The sequence below is a fragment of the Microtus oregoni genome, unplaced genomic scaffold, assembly GCF_018167655.1.
Source record: "Microtus oregoni isolate MIOR12 unplaced genomic scaffold, Mior012 000045F_ref0000178, whole genome shotgun sequence".
Taxonomy (NCBI): domain Eukaryota; kingdom Metazoa; phylum Chordata; class Mammalia; order Rodentia; family Cricetidae; genus Microtus; species Microtus oregoni.
The window spans coordinates 4,199,364-4,215,155 of record NW_024543219.1 but is presented as its reverse complement, the minus strand read 5'-3'; the positions used below and the strand labels follow the sequence as shown (position 1 = coordinate 4,215,155).

The window sequence follows — 15,792 nt, the reverse complement described above, 5'->3', positions numbered from 1 at the left end:
TATAAGGGGCCTGGAGAGATGGCTCAGTGGTTTAAGAGCACTTCCTGCTCTTACAGAGAACCACACACTATGCTGTACATAAATATCTTACCCAAAATGTAAAAGGTAACATATGCCTTTTTATCTTTTTCAGTGTAATAAGTGATCATTAGATTCTAAATTTGTATTTATTTAATACAAGTTTATAGTGGTATTTTATTTATGTTTTAATAAATAAAGCTTGCCTGAAGATCAGAAGGGCAAAACTAAGCCACAAGAGGTCAGGCAGCAGTGGCACACAATTTTGATCCCATGGTTTGGGAGTCAGGCAGATGAATCTGTGAGTTGATCAATGCAGAAACAAATCCAGGTGGTGGTGGCTCACACCTTTATTCCCAGTTATAGGAAGTTCTAATATTTTACGTGTATGGGTGATTTGCCTGCATATATGTCTTGATTGCTATGTGTATGTCTGTTGCCAATAGAGGCCAGAAGAGGGTGTCTGTCTGGTTTTCTGGAGCTGGACAGTTAGAGATGTGGTGTGTTACCCATGGCAGTGCTGGGAATAAAATCTGGATCCTTTGGAACAGCAGTTTAGTGTTTATAGCTGCTGAGCCATCTCTCTAGCTCTCTTTGGTAGGTATTTTCACTAGTTTATGTTTACTTTTAGCTGAAATGTACTGTTGATTCCTCTTCCTGGCTTAGTACTCCTGAAGTTTATGAATCTCCAGAGTGATATCTATGCTGTCAAGATTTTCTGATGACTGGCAGGCCTTTGGTGGTTTCAGAATATGGGTGGGGCAAGGGACCGGTAATTAGAAAGACTGGGGTACATCTAAGAGGGTTGGAATTTTTCAATCAAAAACTGTTACCTCTAAGGACGAGAACAGGAAAGAGTTGAAGGTTAACTTTATCATCAATGTTCACAAGCTTCTATGGAAAACCTAAAGGGAAAGGTTCAGAGAGCTTTTGGATGATGAAATTTTAGAGAACCCTGTAGGAAGGCACCGCAAAGGGGACATGGACTGTTGAACTTTTTTTTTTTAGTTCTTTAGATCTCTTCTGTAGTGTCTAAAATATCATTTCTATAAAATAAACTATTAAATGTAAATTCTAAAATTGAGTTTTATGGCAACTTTAGCAAAATTTGGACATCACCAGAAGATCTTGAGAACTCAGTTTCAAACTGGTTAATCAGAAACACAAGTTAAAACAAACATATGGCTTGCAATCTGAATGGGAAGGTGAATGAGTTTTCAACCTATTGGATCTGATGTTGTCTCTAGGTAGATGGTGTCAGGCTATCCTGCTGATGTTCAGGGAAGCCCTCTAATTTGGTCACAGATTTTCTGTACTGATTTTTGAGTGGGAGTATTGGAGAAACTTCTGCGTTATCTTTTTCCCCCTTAATTGGTTGTCTCAGCGTTTCTATTGCTATTAAAAGACACTAAGACACTATGACCATGGCAATTTTTTTGTGGTTTTTTGAGACAGGTTTTCTCTGTATCTCCGGCTGTCCTGGAATTTACTCTGTAGACCAAACTGACCTTGAACTCAGAGATCCACCCGCCTCTGCCTCCCTGAGTGCGCTGCAGCCGAACCTTGGCAACTCTTATAAATATTTAATTTGGGTGCTTGCTTACAGTTTCAGAGATTCAGTCTATTACGGTGAAGAGCATGGTGGTATGCAGGCAGACTTAGTGCTGGAGCAATAGCTGAGACTCCTACATCTTGCAGGCAACAGAAAGTTTACAGAGACTCTGAGTATAGGAAATCTCAAGTCCTGTCCCCACACCTTTACATTTCCTCCAACAAGGCCACACCCACTCTACCAAAGCCACACCTCCTAATAGCTCCACTCCCTAAGAGGTTGTGGGGGCCAAATAAATTCAAACTACCACATTAGTCATTCTGTCTTTTTTCCTCGCCCATATAGTTAGTTGTCCTCTACTTTTTTCTTTAAAAATTCCTGTGACAGCCAGGTGATGGTGGCGGCAGCACATGCCTTTAATCCTATCACTTGGGAGGCATGCACCACCACTATCCGGCCTTAACATAAACATGTCTTCTTAACTCACTGAATCATCTGAAGCTTCTATTTTATTTATTTTTAATTATTTTGTTTGTGTGTATTTGTATGTATGTACACCATGCTTTCAGAAATCTGCCTGAAGCTGTTAAAGACAGATCAGTCTGACATGGATGCTGGTAACGGAACTTATATCAACTACTGAGCTATCCTTGTGTTGATCTTATGTTGTAGTTCATACCTGTATTCCTAGTACTTTGAAGGCTGAGGTAAGAGATCCACCAGTGTTTGAAGCCAGCGTGGACTACATAGTGAATTCTAAGTTAGCCTGTGCTGCAGAGTTAAGACCCCTTCTCAAAAAGATACAAACAAAACCGTGTATTGCTGTAAAATATGTTAAAATAAAATTTACTGTTTGTTTTTGTCTTTGCTGTGGTGAAGATCAGACTCAGGGCCTCATGCCTGTTAGGCAGGTACTCTACTATTTTGTGTATTTTTGTGTTTGAATTATTTTACTTAGTACAATATTTTCAGAGCTGTTGTGTGTATTAGAATTTAATTCATTTTCAAGGATGAGTACAACTCTGAGCATATAGTACAACTTTTTTGCTTATTTATAAATTTAGTCATTAACATTGTTTATACTTTTTGATACTTATAAAAATGCTCCTATGATTGTTTTAGTACTATCCATTTGATTCTTTGCTTTCAGTACTGTTTTGTGTGTGTGTGTGTGTGTGTGAAATGAATAAAATCAATAGGGCATATGTTATCTATTTAGAACAACTGTCAAACTTTTCCACCATACTATAATATTTTACAGTTAATTGGCATGCACAAAATCCCTAGTTTTAGGGTATCCTTGTTACTTGTTACTTTTCCTTAAAAAAAATTATGACAGACTAGACAGAAGATGGTTCAGTGATCAAGAGCATTGGTTTTGATTTCCCAGCTCCCATATGGAGGCTTAACAACCATCTGTAACTCCTACTCCAGTGGATCATCCTATACCCTCTTCTGACCTGGGGACACCAGACATGCGCATTGTGCACAGACATAATTGGAGGCAGAACACACATACACATAAAATTTAAAAAAGTATCACCTCAATGGGCACAAGGAAGAAGATATTACCTCTTTTATTAAAGTTTAAATTTTTTTAAAATATTTATTTATTTATTTATTATGTATACAATATTCTGTCTGTGTATATGCCTGAAGGCCAGAAGAGGGCGCCAGACCTCTTTACAGATGGTTTTGAGCCACCATGTGGTTGCTGGGAATTGAACTCAGGACCTTTGGAAGAGCAGGCAATGCTCTTAACCACTGAGCCATCTCTCCAGCCCCCAAAGTTTAAATTTTTTATTTTAATTTTTTTATTTTTGACTGGGTCCCAGTTAAACTTTGCTGGCCTCAGACTTGCTGTGTAACTAAGACTGGTCTTCAAGGCCTGACTCACCTACCCTTGCTTCCCAAATTAATCAAATGCTGGGATTATAAACGTGTGTCCTCTCCCCTTTAGCATTTTTCAATACTTAGGAAAACCCATGTAATAGCCTTCCTGCTGGAGAGAACTCAGGGTCTTATGGAATGCTAGTTAAGCATTCTATCACTGAGCTGCATGTACCCCTCACTCTATGTTTTACCATCCTAATTCTTTTTAGAGGCAAAGTCTCACTATGTAGTTCTGGCAAGTCTGGAACTTGCTATATAGACCATCTCTGCTTTCTGCACATTGAAATTAAAGGTGTATGTCACTATATTTCTCTTAAGAGTACAGCTCAAAATACTGCTTGTAATACTGTTGGGGCTGTGGTGGAGCAAGCCTTTGGTCCCAGTTCTTGAGTTCAAGGGCAGCTTGGTCTGAGCGAGTTTGGGATAGCCAGGGTCATACAGATAAGCCCTGATAAGCCCTGTCTTGAACGTCCTCCCCACCCCCAAACAAACCAAACCAAACAACTAAACCTGTATTTTTAACACTTTGGAGGCAGAGACCCTAGACTGTGTGAGACTTTCTTCTCTCCCCCAAAACAAAAGCAACGAGACAGAGAGACAGAGACAGACAAAAGCAGAGACAGAGAGACACTCTTAGTGTTAATGTCAGCAGTAGATCTTGGGAAACTTTCTTTTGATTTTGTAAAACCAGAATATTAAACAGTTTCCCATTTCTTTCTCTCGTAGCAACCATTTTACTTTTCATTTAGATGAATCTGACCATTGTAGGTGGCTCAATTTTTTTTTAAATAGTACTCCATTCTAGGGTCTTCTGTACTGCAGCTTGAATGGTTTTCCATTTTGTAGCTATACTATATTTTGTTCATTCCGTGGTAGACATTGGATTTCTTCAACCTCTTAGCGTTTTTGACTAATACTACTACAAACATAGATGTACAAATGTCGCATTGAATTTCTATCTTCGTGTCCTTTTGGACATGTATCCAGTGATACAATTGCTGGATCCCATAGTAATTCAAGTAAAAAAATTGCTTAGAGGGCCTTGGACAGTGAGGTGGATCAGCAGGTAAAGGTGCTTACACTTAGAACCTGGGTGTTGGAAGGAGGGAACTGACTTCTGACCTGTACATACTGTATGCATTTTTGTGCACTCATATCCATAGACATACACACCCATGTACATGCACACTCACATGCACACTCACATGCACACACATACAAGTATAAACAGCTTTTAAAATATTGAGATTTCTTCATACATTGAGCTTTTTAAAATTTTTTGAGACAGGGTTTCTCTTTGTAGCCCTGACTGTCTTGGAACTAGCTTTGTAGACCAGGCTGGCCTTGAACTTAGATCCACCTGCCTCTGCTTCACAGTGCTGGATTTAAAGAGCTTGCCACCACCTTGAGACAGGTAGTAAAATGTAGCTCAGACTGGCCTGAAGCTCTTGCTGAGATTACAGATAATATACCATCAAGTTGAGATCTCTTGGTTTCATGTACATTTGCCTAATGGCTGATAATGTTGGAGAATCATTTGATTTGGATTTTGGTAGTTCGAGTGTTTTATTTACGCATGGTGTTTATTTAAAAAATATGTTGGGAGTATTGTGGAACCTACCTACATTTATTTCTATATTCTTGGCATTGTCTTTATTTTCTTGGTAATTCTTTGCACAAATACTGTAAATTTTGATTAGTCTAATGTTTTATCTGTGTTTTTGATGTCATCCAAAAAAAATGAATGACAAATCCAGTGGCATGAAATTTTCTCTCTTTCCAAGAGTTTCAGGTGGCTTCTATTTAGATCTTAATTTTTTTTTTTGAGATTTATTAATGTATCGTACATGGTCTAAGGAAAGGACCAGTTTTGTGATTTTTTTTTTTTCTTCTTCCCTTCAGGTCATCTTTCCATATATGAAAGAAAGCACAGGAACAGTTATTATTTTACTTAGCATGATTTCCTCTAGTTCATCCATGTTCTTTTAAATAACAGGATCCTATTCTTCGTGCTAGAATATACTTTCTGTATATTATATTCTTTATCCATTCATCTAGTTACTTCTCTGTTAAGGACTTTTGGATCTGCTTTTGTTATTTTGTTTGTTTTTTGGAGACAGGGTCTCTCTGTAGTCTTGGCTATCCTTGAGTTTGATAGACAGACCATGCTGGTCTCTAACTCACTGAGATCCTCCTTACTCTGCCTCCCAATGTTGGTGGTAAAGGCCTGTGCCACCAAACATAGCATGGATTTGTCTTTGTAAAGATTACTATAAGTTGCCTGTAAGGTGTTTGCCAGAATTATATATTCAGGTAGTTCTGGATTAAAAGGGGAGTTTGGAAATGGTCCCCTTTTCATTGTTTTTGGGAGTGGTTTAAGAATGGTTGCTGGTTATTTTGAAATGTTAATAGAATTCATAAGTAAGTTATCTGTCCTAACCTTATTTTTTCCTGAGATGTTTCTGATTCCTGACTTATTGGCTTAATCAACTTGACTGTTTTAGGTCTACTTAGATTTCATATTCTTCCTTCCTATGAATTTAAGAATTTTTCCCCCCTTTTCTATTCATCCTTGTTATCCAGTTTGGCATATAATGCATCTCATGGTAATCTTTAAAATTTTTATTTCTGTAAAGTTGATAATTACATCCCCATTTTTTAGTATTTTGAGGCTTTTTTCTACCCCAAAATAATTGATCTTTGTTTTTGTTTTTTTTCTATTTTGTTATTTATTTCTACAGTATTTTTTATTATTATTTACTTCTTCCATTATGAATTTGGACTTAGTTTGTCCCCTCTCCCTTTTTTTGTTGATGTTTCTCTGTTCCTTACTGATTGAAGAGGTTTTGTTTTTGTTGCTTGTGTTAGTAGACAAGGTCTCATGTAGCCCAGACTGGCCTTAAGCCTTCCTGCTTATAGTATACATAGTAATAAAGTACTTAGATCCTTTAAACCCGAGTTGTCTTTAACATTTAGAATGAAGATCTTTCATTTACAAAGCCCCAGGGTGATTTTATGAATTCTTAATTTTTTTTTTTTTTTTTTGTGGTTTTTCGAGACAGGGTTTCTCTGGTTTTGGAGCCTGTCCTGGAACTAGCTCTTGTAGACCAGGCTGGTCTCGAACTCACAGAGATCCGCCTGCCTCTGCCTCCTGAGTGAATTCTTAATTCTTAAGTGGGAAAGTTTATCTCTGTATAGCCACTCTATTAGCACTGGTATCTAGCGGCACTGCTAGACACTCTTGGTAAGTTGCTGTCACTGTAAAATTTTGATTTCTTGACCAGTTAACAGTTGCTCAGTTTATACTTTTCAACTGTGTTTGGAATAAATTTTTTTTTTTATCACCAACTAACTACACATTTTTCTATTGCACTTTATAGTTTTAAGCTAGGTTTTTAAGGTTTTCACCACCAGGGAGTGGAGTGATGGCTCAGATGAAAAAATGTTTGTTGCACAAATGTGCAAGTATTAGGACCTGAGTTCAAGCACCCACATAAGCTGTGTGTGGTGGTATGTGTCTGCCATCCTAGCAGAGGAGAGGTAGAGATAGCAGTAGCTCTGAAACTTGCTAGCCAGTCTAGTCCATTTGGTGAGCTCTAGGTTAAGCAAGAGATTCTGTCTAAAAATTAAGATGAAGGGGATAGAGAGATGGCTCAGAGGTTAAGAACACTGACCTCACTGACCTCTTTCAGATGTCCTTTTTTTTTTGGTTTTTCGAGACAGGGTTCCTCTGTAGCTTTGATGCCAATAGCTCTTGTAGACCAGGCTGGCCTCAAACTCACAGAGATCCGCCTGCCTCTGCCGCCCCGAGTGCTGGGATTAAAGGCACACGCCACCACCGCCGGGCTCAGATGTTTTTATTTAGTTCAATTCCCGGCTCAGATGTCTTTATTTAGTTCAATTCCCAGCAACCACATGATGGCTCACAACCATCTATAATGAGATCTGGTGCCCTCTTCTGGTGTGAAGGCATACATATAGGCAGAACACTGTATATATAATAAATAAATCTTTAAAAAAATTAAGGTGGAGAGATGACTCAGTGATTAAGAGTGCTTCATATTCTTCCAGAGGAGTTTGTTCCTAGCACCCACTTTGAGCAGCTTACAACTACCTGTAACTCCAACTCCAGGGAATCTGAAGCCCTCTCTTGGCCTCTGTGGGTATCCACACATGTGTGGCATGCACTTAGGACACATACATATAAATAAAACTAAATTTTAATTTAAAAAATAAGATAAAGAGCTGCCTTAGGGTTTCTATTGCTGTGAAGAGACACCATGAACATGGCAGCTCTTATAAAGGAAAAACACTTAATTGGGGCAGCTTACATTTTCAGAGGCTTAGTCTATTATCATCATGGCAAGACATGGTGGCATGCAGGCAGACATGGTGCTGTATCTGAGAGTCCTACATCTTGTTTGATTGGCTGCAGGAAGTGAACTCAGTCACTGGGTGTGGCTTGAGCATAGATGAGACCTCAAAGTCTACTTCCACAGTGATAGTCTTCCTCCAGAAAGGCCATACATACCTCCTTCAACAAAGACATACCTCCTAATAGTGTCCTTCTCTATGAGCTTATGGGGGCCAGTTACACAAGAGGCACTGAAGAGTAAATGGGTGTTGGCTTTTGGCCTCTGCACACGTTTATGCATGCCTGTATATGTGTATACTCATGAATGTGCTTACATACAAATACTTGTATAGTTATTGTCTCTTTAGTAATATCCTCTGAAAATAAAGCTATCATCTATAAATCACTTCAACTTCTGTCAGGTCTATAAGTCTACCTACAGTGTATGCTCTCTAAACCTCCCATCTTTCTGTTCTAAGGTCTCAAAATTTCTTGAGAATTATGCTGTCTCTTTCTCTCTCTTTTGTGCACACAATCTCATCTTCATTTGTATTTGTTCTAGTTTTTTTTATTGATATTTATTGAGCTTTATATTTTTCTCTGCTCCCCTCACTGCTTCTCCCCTCCCCCCTTCATCTCTCCCCCAAGGTCCCCATGTTCCCAGTTAACTCAGGAGATCTTATCTTTTTATACTTTCTACTTTCCAGGTAGATTAGATCTACATAAGTCTCTCTTAGTGTCTGCATTGTTGTCTAAATTCTCTGGGATTGTGGTTTGTAGGTTTGTTTGCTTTATGTTTAAAAACCACCTATGAGTGAGTATTAATGGTGATAATTGTCTCTCTCTGTGTCTGGGTTACCTCACTCAAAATAATGTTTTCTAGCTCCATCCATTTTTCTGCAGAATTCAAGCTGTTGTTATTTTTTTCTGCTGTGTATTACTCCATTGTGTAAATGTACCACATTTTCCATATCCACTCTTTGATCGAGGGGCATTTAGGTTGTTTCCAGGTTCTGGCTATGGCAAACAAAGCTGCTATGTGCATAGTTGAGCACATGTCCTTGTGGCACGATTGAGCATCCTTTGGATATATACCCAAAAGTAATATTACTGGTCCCAAAAGTAGTATTACTGGGTCTTAAGGAAGGTTGTTTCCTAATTTTCTGAAATCGCCACACTGACATCCAAAGGGGTTGTACCAGCTTGCACTCCCACCAGCAATGCAGAAGTGTTCCCTTTTCCCACAGCCTCTCCAGCATAAGTTGTCATCAGTGTTTTTGATTTTGGCCATTCTTAAAGGTATAAGATGGACTCTCAGAGTTGTGTGGTTTTTTTTTTTTTGATTTGCATTTTTCTGATGACTAAGGATGTTGAACATTTCCTTAAGTGTCTTTCAGCCATTTTAGATTCCTCTGTTGAGAATTCTCTTTTTAGGTCTGTACTCCATTTTTTTAAAAATTGGATTATGTGATCTTTTGGTGTCCAATTTCTTGAGTTCTTTGTATATTTTGGAGATCAGACCTCTGTCTGATGTGGAGTTAGTGAAGATCTTTTCCAATTCTGTAGGCTGTCATTTTGTCTTGTTGACTGTGTTCTTTGCTTCACAGAAGCTTTTCAGTTTTAGGAAGTCCCATTTATTAATTGTTTCTGTCAGTGTCTGTGCTGCTGGGGTTCTATTTAGGAAGTGGTTTCCTGTGCCAATGCATTCAAGTATACTTCCCACTTTCTCTTCTATGAGGTTCAGTGTGGCTGGCTTTATGTTGAGGTCTTTGATCCATTTGGATTTGAGTTTTGTGATAGATATGGGTTTATTTTCATTCTTCTACATGTTGACATCCAGTTATGCCAGCACCACTTGTTAAATATGCTTTCTTTTTTCCATTTGATATTTTTTGCTTTCTTGTCAAAGATCAGGTGTTTGAAGATGTGTGGATTGAAATCCGGGTCTTCTATTCGGTTCCATTGGTCCTCCTGTCTGTTCTTTTGCCAGGCTGTTTTCAGTACTGTAACTCTGTAGTAAAGTTTGAAGTCAGGGATTGTAATGCATCCAGAAGTTCTTTTATTGGCTATCCTGGGTTTTTGCTTTTCCATATGAAGTTGAATACTGTTCTTTCAAGGTCTGTCAAGAATTTTGCTGAAATTTTGATGGGCATTGTGTTGAATCTGTTGTTTGCTTTTAGCTTTGCCTTCTTTTTGGCTTCAACATAGTAGGTAGGCATTAGGTTAGGTTGTCAGACAATTTTAATTGCAGCTGGATATGGTGGGATGGCACATACCTGCTAACCCGATATTTTAGGCTGATTGCCATAATTTAAAAATTAGATTGGGTTACAGAGTGAGATCCTTTCTTTTTTTTATGTAAAATATGTGTTATTGTTCTTTAAAAGGATTCAGGGTTTGGTTTTAAATCAGCCTACACACTTTTCAAAAGTCTGACATCTCTCACCATGCAAAACTGGCTACTTCTAGCAATACTTCATTAAATCCAAAAGAAAAAAAAAGATCTTTTTTAAAAGCAACAAATGAATAGAAATAGTTGAATGTAGCAGAGCATTGGAAGGCCTGGACTTTTGAGTTTAGAGCCTTGTGTGTTCATACTGTGTATGTGGACAAATTAGGTTCTCTAAGAAAGTGTATGTGAATATAATTTTTTTCTTTCAAGTCAGGGTTCCTCAGTAGCTACGGAGCCAGTCCAGGAACTTGCACTGTAGATCAGGCTTGCCTTTTAACACACAGAGAGATCCATCTGCCTCTGCCTCCCGAGTGCTGGGATTAAAGGCGTGCACCACCATCGCCCGGCTGGCCTGCAATTTCTTAATCATTAACACAGGATACAAATTAAATTGTTTTGGGAGATGATTGAACAGAGAAGTGGAGTATATGGGTTTCCTTTGGCTGCTGCAAAAACAACAATAATAAAGTTGGTAGCTTAAAACAACAGAAATTTATCCTGATAGTTTTAGGGGCCAGAAATCTGGAATCCATTTCATTGGAATCATATCAAGGTGTCAGCAGTACCACATTGGAGGCTCTAGGTAGGGCCTGCCAACCTTCTTAAATTGGATGGTTGTGAAAATTTTTGTTAACAGTAAAAGGTTTCCGAATGTGCAAAGACCAAAATTCCAGTGAGTTCCATGTTCAGTGAAAGATTCCAACTCAAGAAAAAAAGTAGATAGCAGTAGAGGAAGTTACCTGATGTTGTCATGTTAGTTTTGGACTTTCTGCTGACACTTACTGTTTACATTTTGGGTGAACTTTATGGAGTAAATAGTGTATCTCTAGAAAGAAAGTGGGAGTGTATGTAGTACACATTGTTACTGAGAATTGGCTGTGTTCCTTGTTCCCTTGTATGTAGCTATATGGATATGTAAACTATGAACTGCTTGAGACCACAGTAATTACAGCAGTCTTAGAGAACAAATGCATCTTTAAAAATGAAGTCACATACTTACATATATATTTCATTTCCCTGAACAGGTTCTTTGGCATGGACACAAGTTCAGTGGGAACATTAGAATTGACTGATCAAACTCCTGTTTTATTAGGAAGTACAGCCATGGCAACTAGTCTCACAAACGTAGGAAATTCATTTAGTGGCGCTGCGAATCCTTTAGTATCTAGATCTAGTAAGTTTCAGAATTCATCAGTGGAAGATGATGATGATGTTGTTTTTATTGAACCTGTACAACCTCCTCCATCTTCTGCACCTTTGGTTGCTGATCAAAGAACCATAACATTTACATCTTCAAAAACTGAAGAACTACAAGGAAATGACCCCAAAATCCTTCCTTCCTCGAAAGAGTTGACTTCTCAGAAGGGCAGTGTGAGTGAGACAATTGTCATTGATGATGAAGAGGACATGGAAACAAATCAAGGGCAAGAGAAGAACTCCTCACATTTTATTGAAAGGAGACCCTCTGAAACTAAAAACAGAACGAATGATGTGGATTTCTCTACTTCCACTTTTTCAAGAAGTAAGGTAAACACAGGAATGGGTAATAGTGGTATTACCACAGAACCAGACTCTGAAATTCAGATCGCTAATGTTACAACATTAGAAACAGGCATAAGCTCTGTGAGTGATGGCCAGCTAGAAAGTACTGATGGGAGAGATATGAACTTAATGATTACTCATGTGACATCACTGCATAATACCAACCTGGGAGATGTCTCTAATGGACTTCAGTCAAGTAACTTTGGTGTTAATATGCAAACGTACACCCCATCTTTAACTTCACAGACCAAGTCTGGAGTAGGACCTTTTAATCCTGGTAGGATGAATGTTGCAGGAGATGTATTTCAGAATGGAGAGTCTGCACCTCATCATAACCCTGGTAAGTAGTCATACTCTATTTCATACAAATAATTTAATATTTTGTCTGATCGTTCTTTCCCAGTAGTAAGAGGCATTGCCTTGTTTAATATCTTCATATAGAAAATGTTTTAGTTCTGTTGACATCAAAATTTGAAATTTTATTGTTGTTAAACAACTCTGTAGTATTATTTGTGAAATAGAATATTAATAATCTGGTTTATGTTTAGTGGACTAAAAATAATATAAATATAACATCTTGCTATATATTACTTTTTGCTAATATGTAATAGTGGTTGAATATGTAAATTAAAAGATTAATAACATCCTTAAGACCGTTATATAATAAATTGCCCTTATATTCTCTCTTGTTTTGATTTTTGTTTAAGATTTATTTATTATGTGTACGGTGTTCTGCCTGCAAGTAGACCTGCAGGCCAGAAGGCAGCACCAGATCTCATTATGGATGGTTGCGAGCCACCATGTGGTTGTTGAGAATAGAACCCAGGACTGATCTGTCTGTCTGTCTGTCTGTCTGTCTGTCTATCTATCTATCTATCTATCTATCTATCTATCTTTTTGGTTTTTTGAGACAGAATTTCTTGTAGTAGTCCTAGCTGTCTGTCTGGAACTAGCTCTTGTAGACCAGGCTGACCTTTAACTCACAGAAATCCGCCTGTCTCTGCTTTTCTAGTGCTATTGGTGCCCCCACCTCCCCCCCCAGACAGGGTTTCTCTGTGGCTTTGGAGCCTGTCCTGGAACTAGCTCTGTAGACCAGACCAGGCTGGCTTCGAACTCACAGAGATCCGCCTGCCTCTGCCTCCCAAGTGCTGGGATTAAAGGCGTGCGCCACCATCACCGGGCTTCTTTTTCATTTTTTAAACTATTTTAAGAGATGATTGACATGCACACATTTACTATATTCAACTCAATGACTTTGAGGTCTTTGTGGTTTGTTTGCTTGTAATTATCTTTGTTCTTTTGAGCCAGGGTCTCACTAAATAGCCTTGACTAGCCTGGAACTTGCTGCATAAACCAGGCTGACCTTGAACTCACAGAGATCTATTTACCTCTGTCTCTAAAGTGCTTGGATTAAAAGTGTGTGGCAGTACACGCGCCTTGTATTCATTTTTGATTGCCTATCTAGTGCTAGTTTTTTTTTTTTTTTGAGGCAGTTTCTCTGTGTAGCTTTGGCAGTCCTGGAAATCTGTAGACCAGGCTGGCCTTCCCTTCAACTCACAGATCTGCCTGCTTCTGACTCCCAAGTGCTGGGATTAAAGGCGTGTGCCACCACCACCCTGCTAGTGTTAGTTTTTTATTTTATTTTACTTTATCCCAGTATTTTCATTGATCACTTTATATATTCCTTACCATTTTTGAAAGTTGGTATAATTCTTAACTGTTGGGTCTTCCTTTAATCTATTTCTATTTGAAGAATACTACTATACAGAGATTATTGTAACTCTGGCTTTAGCTGGGTGTAGTGGCACATACCTGTAAGAGATAAAGGCAGAAAAATGAGGACACATTTGAGCACATTTGAGGGCTTCTTAAGCTACAGTGAGATACTATCTCAAAAAGCTCACTCTCCAAACCAACCAACATATAAAACTGGCCTTTTTACAATGTATTTCTCTTCTTTCATCTCTTTCTCTGCTCTGCACATATATATGCCTGTTTCTATCTCAATTTCTCTCTGTGTCTGTCTCCACGTGCATGAAGAAGTCGTGCTATATATAGTATTGGTTATGGACTTGCTCTCTCCTGATTTGGTCAACCTGTATTCTTAAACACCTCAGGACCACCTATCCAAGGATGGCACAACTCATGCAATGAGCTGGGCCCTTCCATGTCAGACAGTGATTAAACTTGCCTATAGATAAATCTTATGGAGATGTTCTCACTTGGGAGTCCCTTTTCTCAGATAACTTGAGTTTGTTTGTCAAGTTAACATAAAATTAGCCAGGTGACAGACAAAATATGGGAGTTCCTTTTGTTTTGTTGGACCTGGGACTTATTGACAAGTGCCTTACCTCTGAGCCATCTCACTTCCTCATCCTTAAGTTTTGCAGTGTTAGGGATCTGCTGTACAGATTCTACTGAGCCATAGTCCCAGCTTGAGCATTTTTGACTTATGACATATATTGCCTTATGGCTTTCCAGAACACTCTTACAAGTATTTATTAGTATATTTTTCTTTTTTTCTTTTCCCCTCGACACAGGATTTCTTTGTGTAAAAGCCCTGGTTGTCCTGGAACTCACAGAGATCCGCCTGCCTCTGCCTATTGAGTGCTGGTATTAAAGGTCTGCACCACCACTGCCTGTCATAGAATAGCAGTTTTTCTAGTCATTATAAGTATGTTAATATTAGTATGAATATACAAATAATAATGTTAGTTATCATCTTTAAGAAGAATCGATTACTTTAGCCAGGGCTACATTGTGAGACCCTGTCTCAAAATAAAAGTGAATTAATTGATAATATCTGTAATTTTGAGAGCATAGTATAGTTACGGTTTGGAATCTCTACACTATTCCTTTTAAATAATACCTTTTTTGTTGTTGTTGTTTTTGTTTTTTGAGACACTGATTCTCTGTAGCTTTGGAGCCTGTTCTGGAACTAGCTCTTGTAGACCAGGTTGGCCTTGAACTCACAGAGATCCACCTGCCCCTGCCTCCCGAGTGCTGGGATTAAAGGCGTGCGCCACCACTGCCCAGCCATTTTTTTTCTTTTTAAAAATTATGCCTTACGTGCCTGTCTTGTTATGTGCATGTGTGTGTGTGCAAGTGCCTATAGAGGATAGAGGGTGCATCAAATCATTTGGAGCTGAAGTTATAGGTAGGTGTTAACCTCTTGACATGGGTTCTGGGTACTGCAAAAGAGCACCAAGTGGTTTTGACTGCTGAGCCATCCTTCATCCCTCACAATAGTTCTTAAAGTTTGATAAACATTCATGTCAAATTCTTTTTTTTTTATTTTTTTTCTTTTTTTTTTTTCGAAATTTATTTATTATGTATACAATATTCTGTCCGTGTGTATGTCTGCAGGCCAGAAGAGGGCATCAGACCTCATCACAGATGGTTGTGAGCCACCATGTGGTTGGTTGCTGGGAATTGAACTCAGGACCTTTGGAAGAGCAGGCAATGCTCTTAACCACTGAGCCATCTCTCCAGCCCCTCATGTCAAATTCTTGATATTCTTTTTTAACTAGAATTAAACTAGTTAAATTAAATTTGAGTTTTTAAAATTTAATTACTCTTAGTAATCTATGTATTTTGTTATATTTTTCTTCAGGAATATTGATGGATCATAAAATTATGTACTGTTTGTATACTACTTACTATATAAAGTTATAGTAATCTATGTATGTATCTTATACTTCATTATATAAAGGTCTTAGTAATCTGTATAATTTTGTTATACATTTCTTCAGGAATATTGATGGGTCATAACATTATCTACTATTTGTATACTATTTATTATATAAAGGTATGCAAGATGTACTTAAGAAAAATGTAGAGGCTGACAAGATAGCTCAGTGAATAAATACCCATGCCACCAAGCCTGACCCCTTGAAGTCCATTCCTGGAATTCACGTGGTAGAAGAGGAGAGCTGACTTCTAGTTGTTAAAAAACAAACTTAAAATATAATCACACTGATG

The 15,792-nt window shown here is 38.2% G+C and overlaps 1 protein-coding gene across 5 annotated transcripts in view; it reads left to right on the top strand.

The window, feature by feature from the left end:
* The window catches only part of Zmym2 (zinc finger MYM-type containing 2), a 72,077-nt gene that overhangs the window by 6,635 nt on the left and 49,650 nt on the right, over positions 1-15,792 (top strand). For 3 of the 5 annotated variants that reach the window (XM_041633931.1, XM_041633928.1, XM_041633929.1), the window contains exon 3: positions 11,295-12,151. In XM_041633931.1, the coding sequence (XP_041489865.1) occupies positions 11,305-12,151 (847 nt within the window). In that variant the 5' untranslated portion in view covers positions 11,295-11,304. The remainder of the gene's footprint in view (positions 1-11,294; positions 12,152-15,792) is intronic. The other 2 variants (XM_041633932.1, XM_041633930.1) reach the window with 1 other exon arrangement.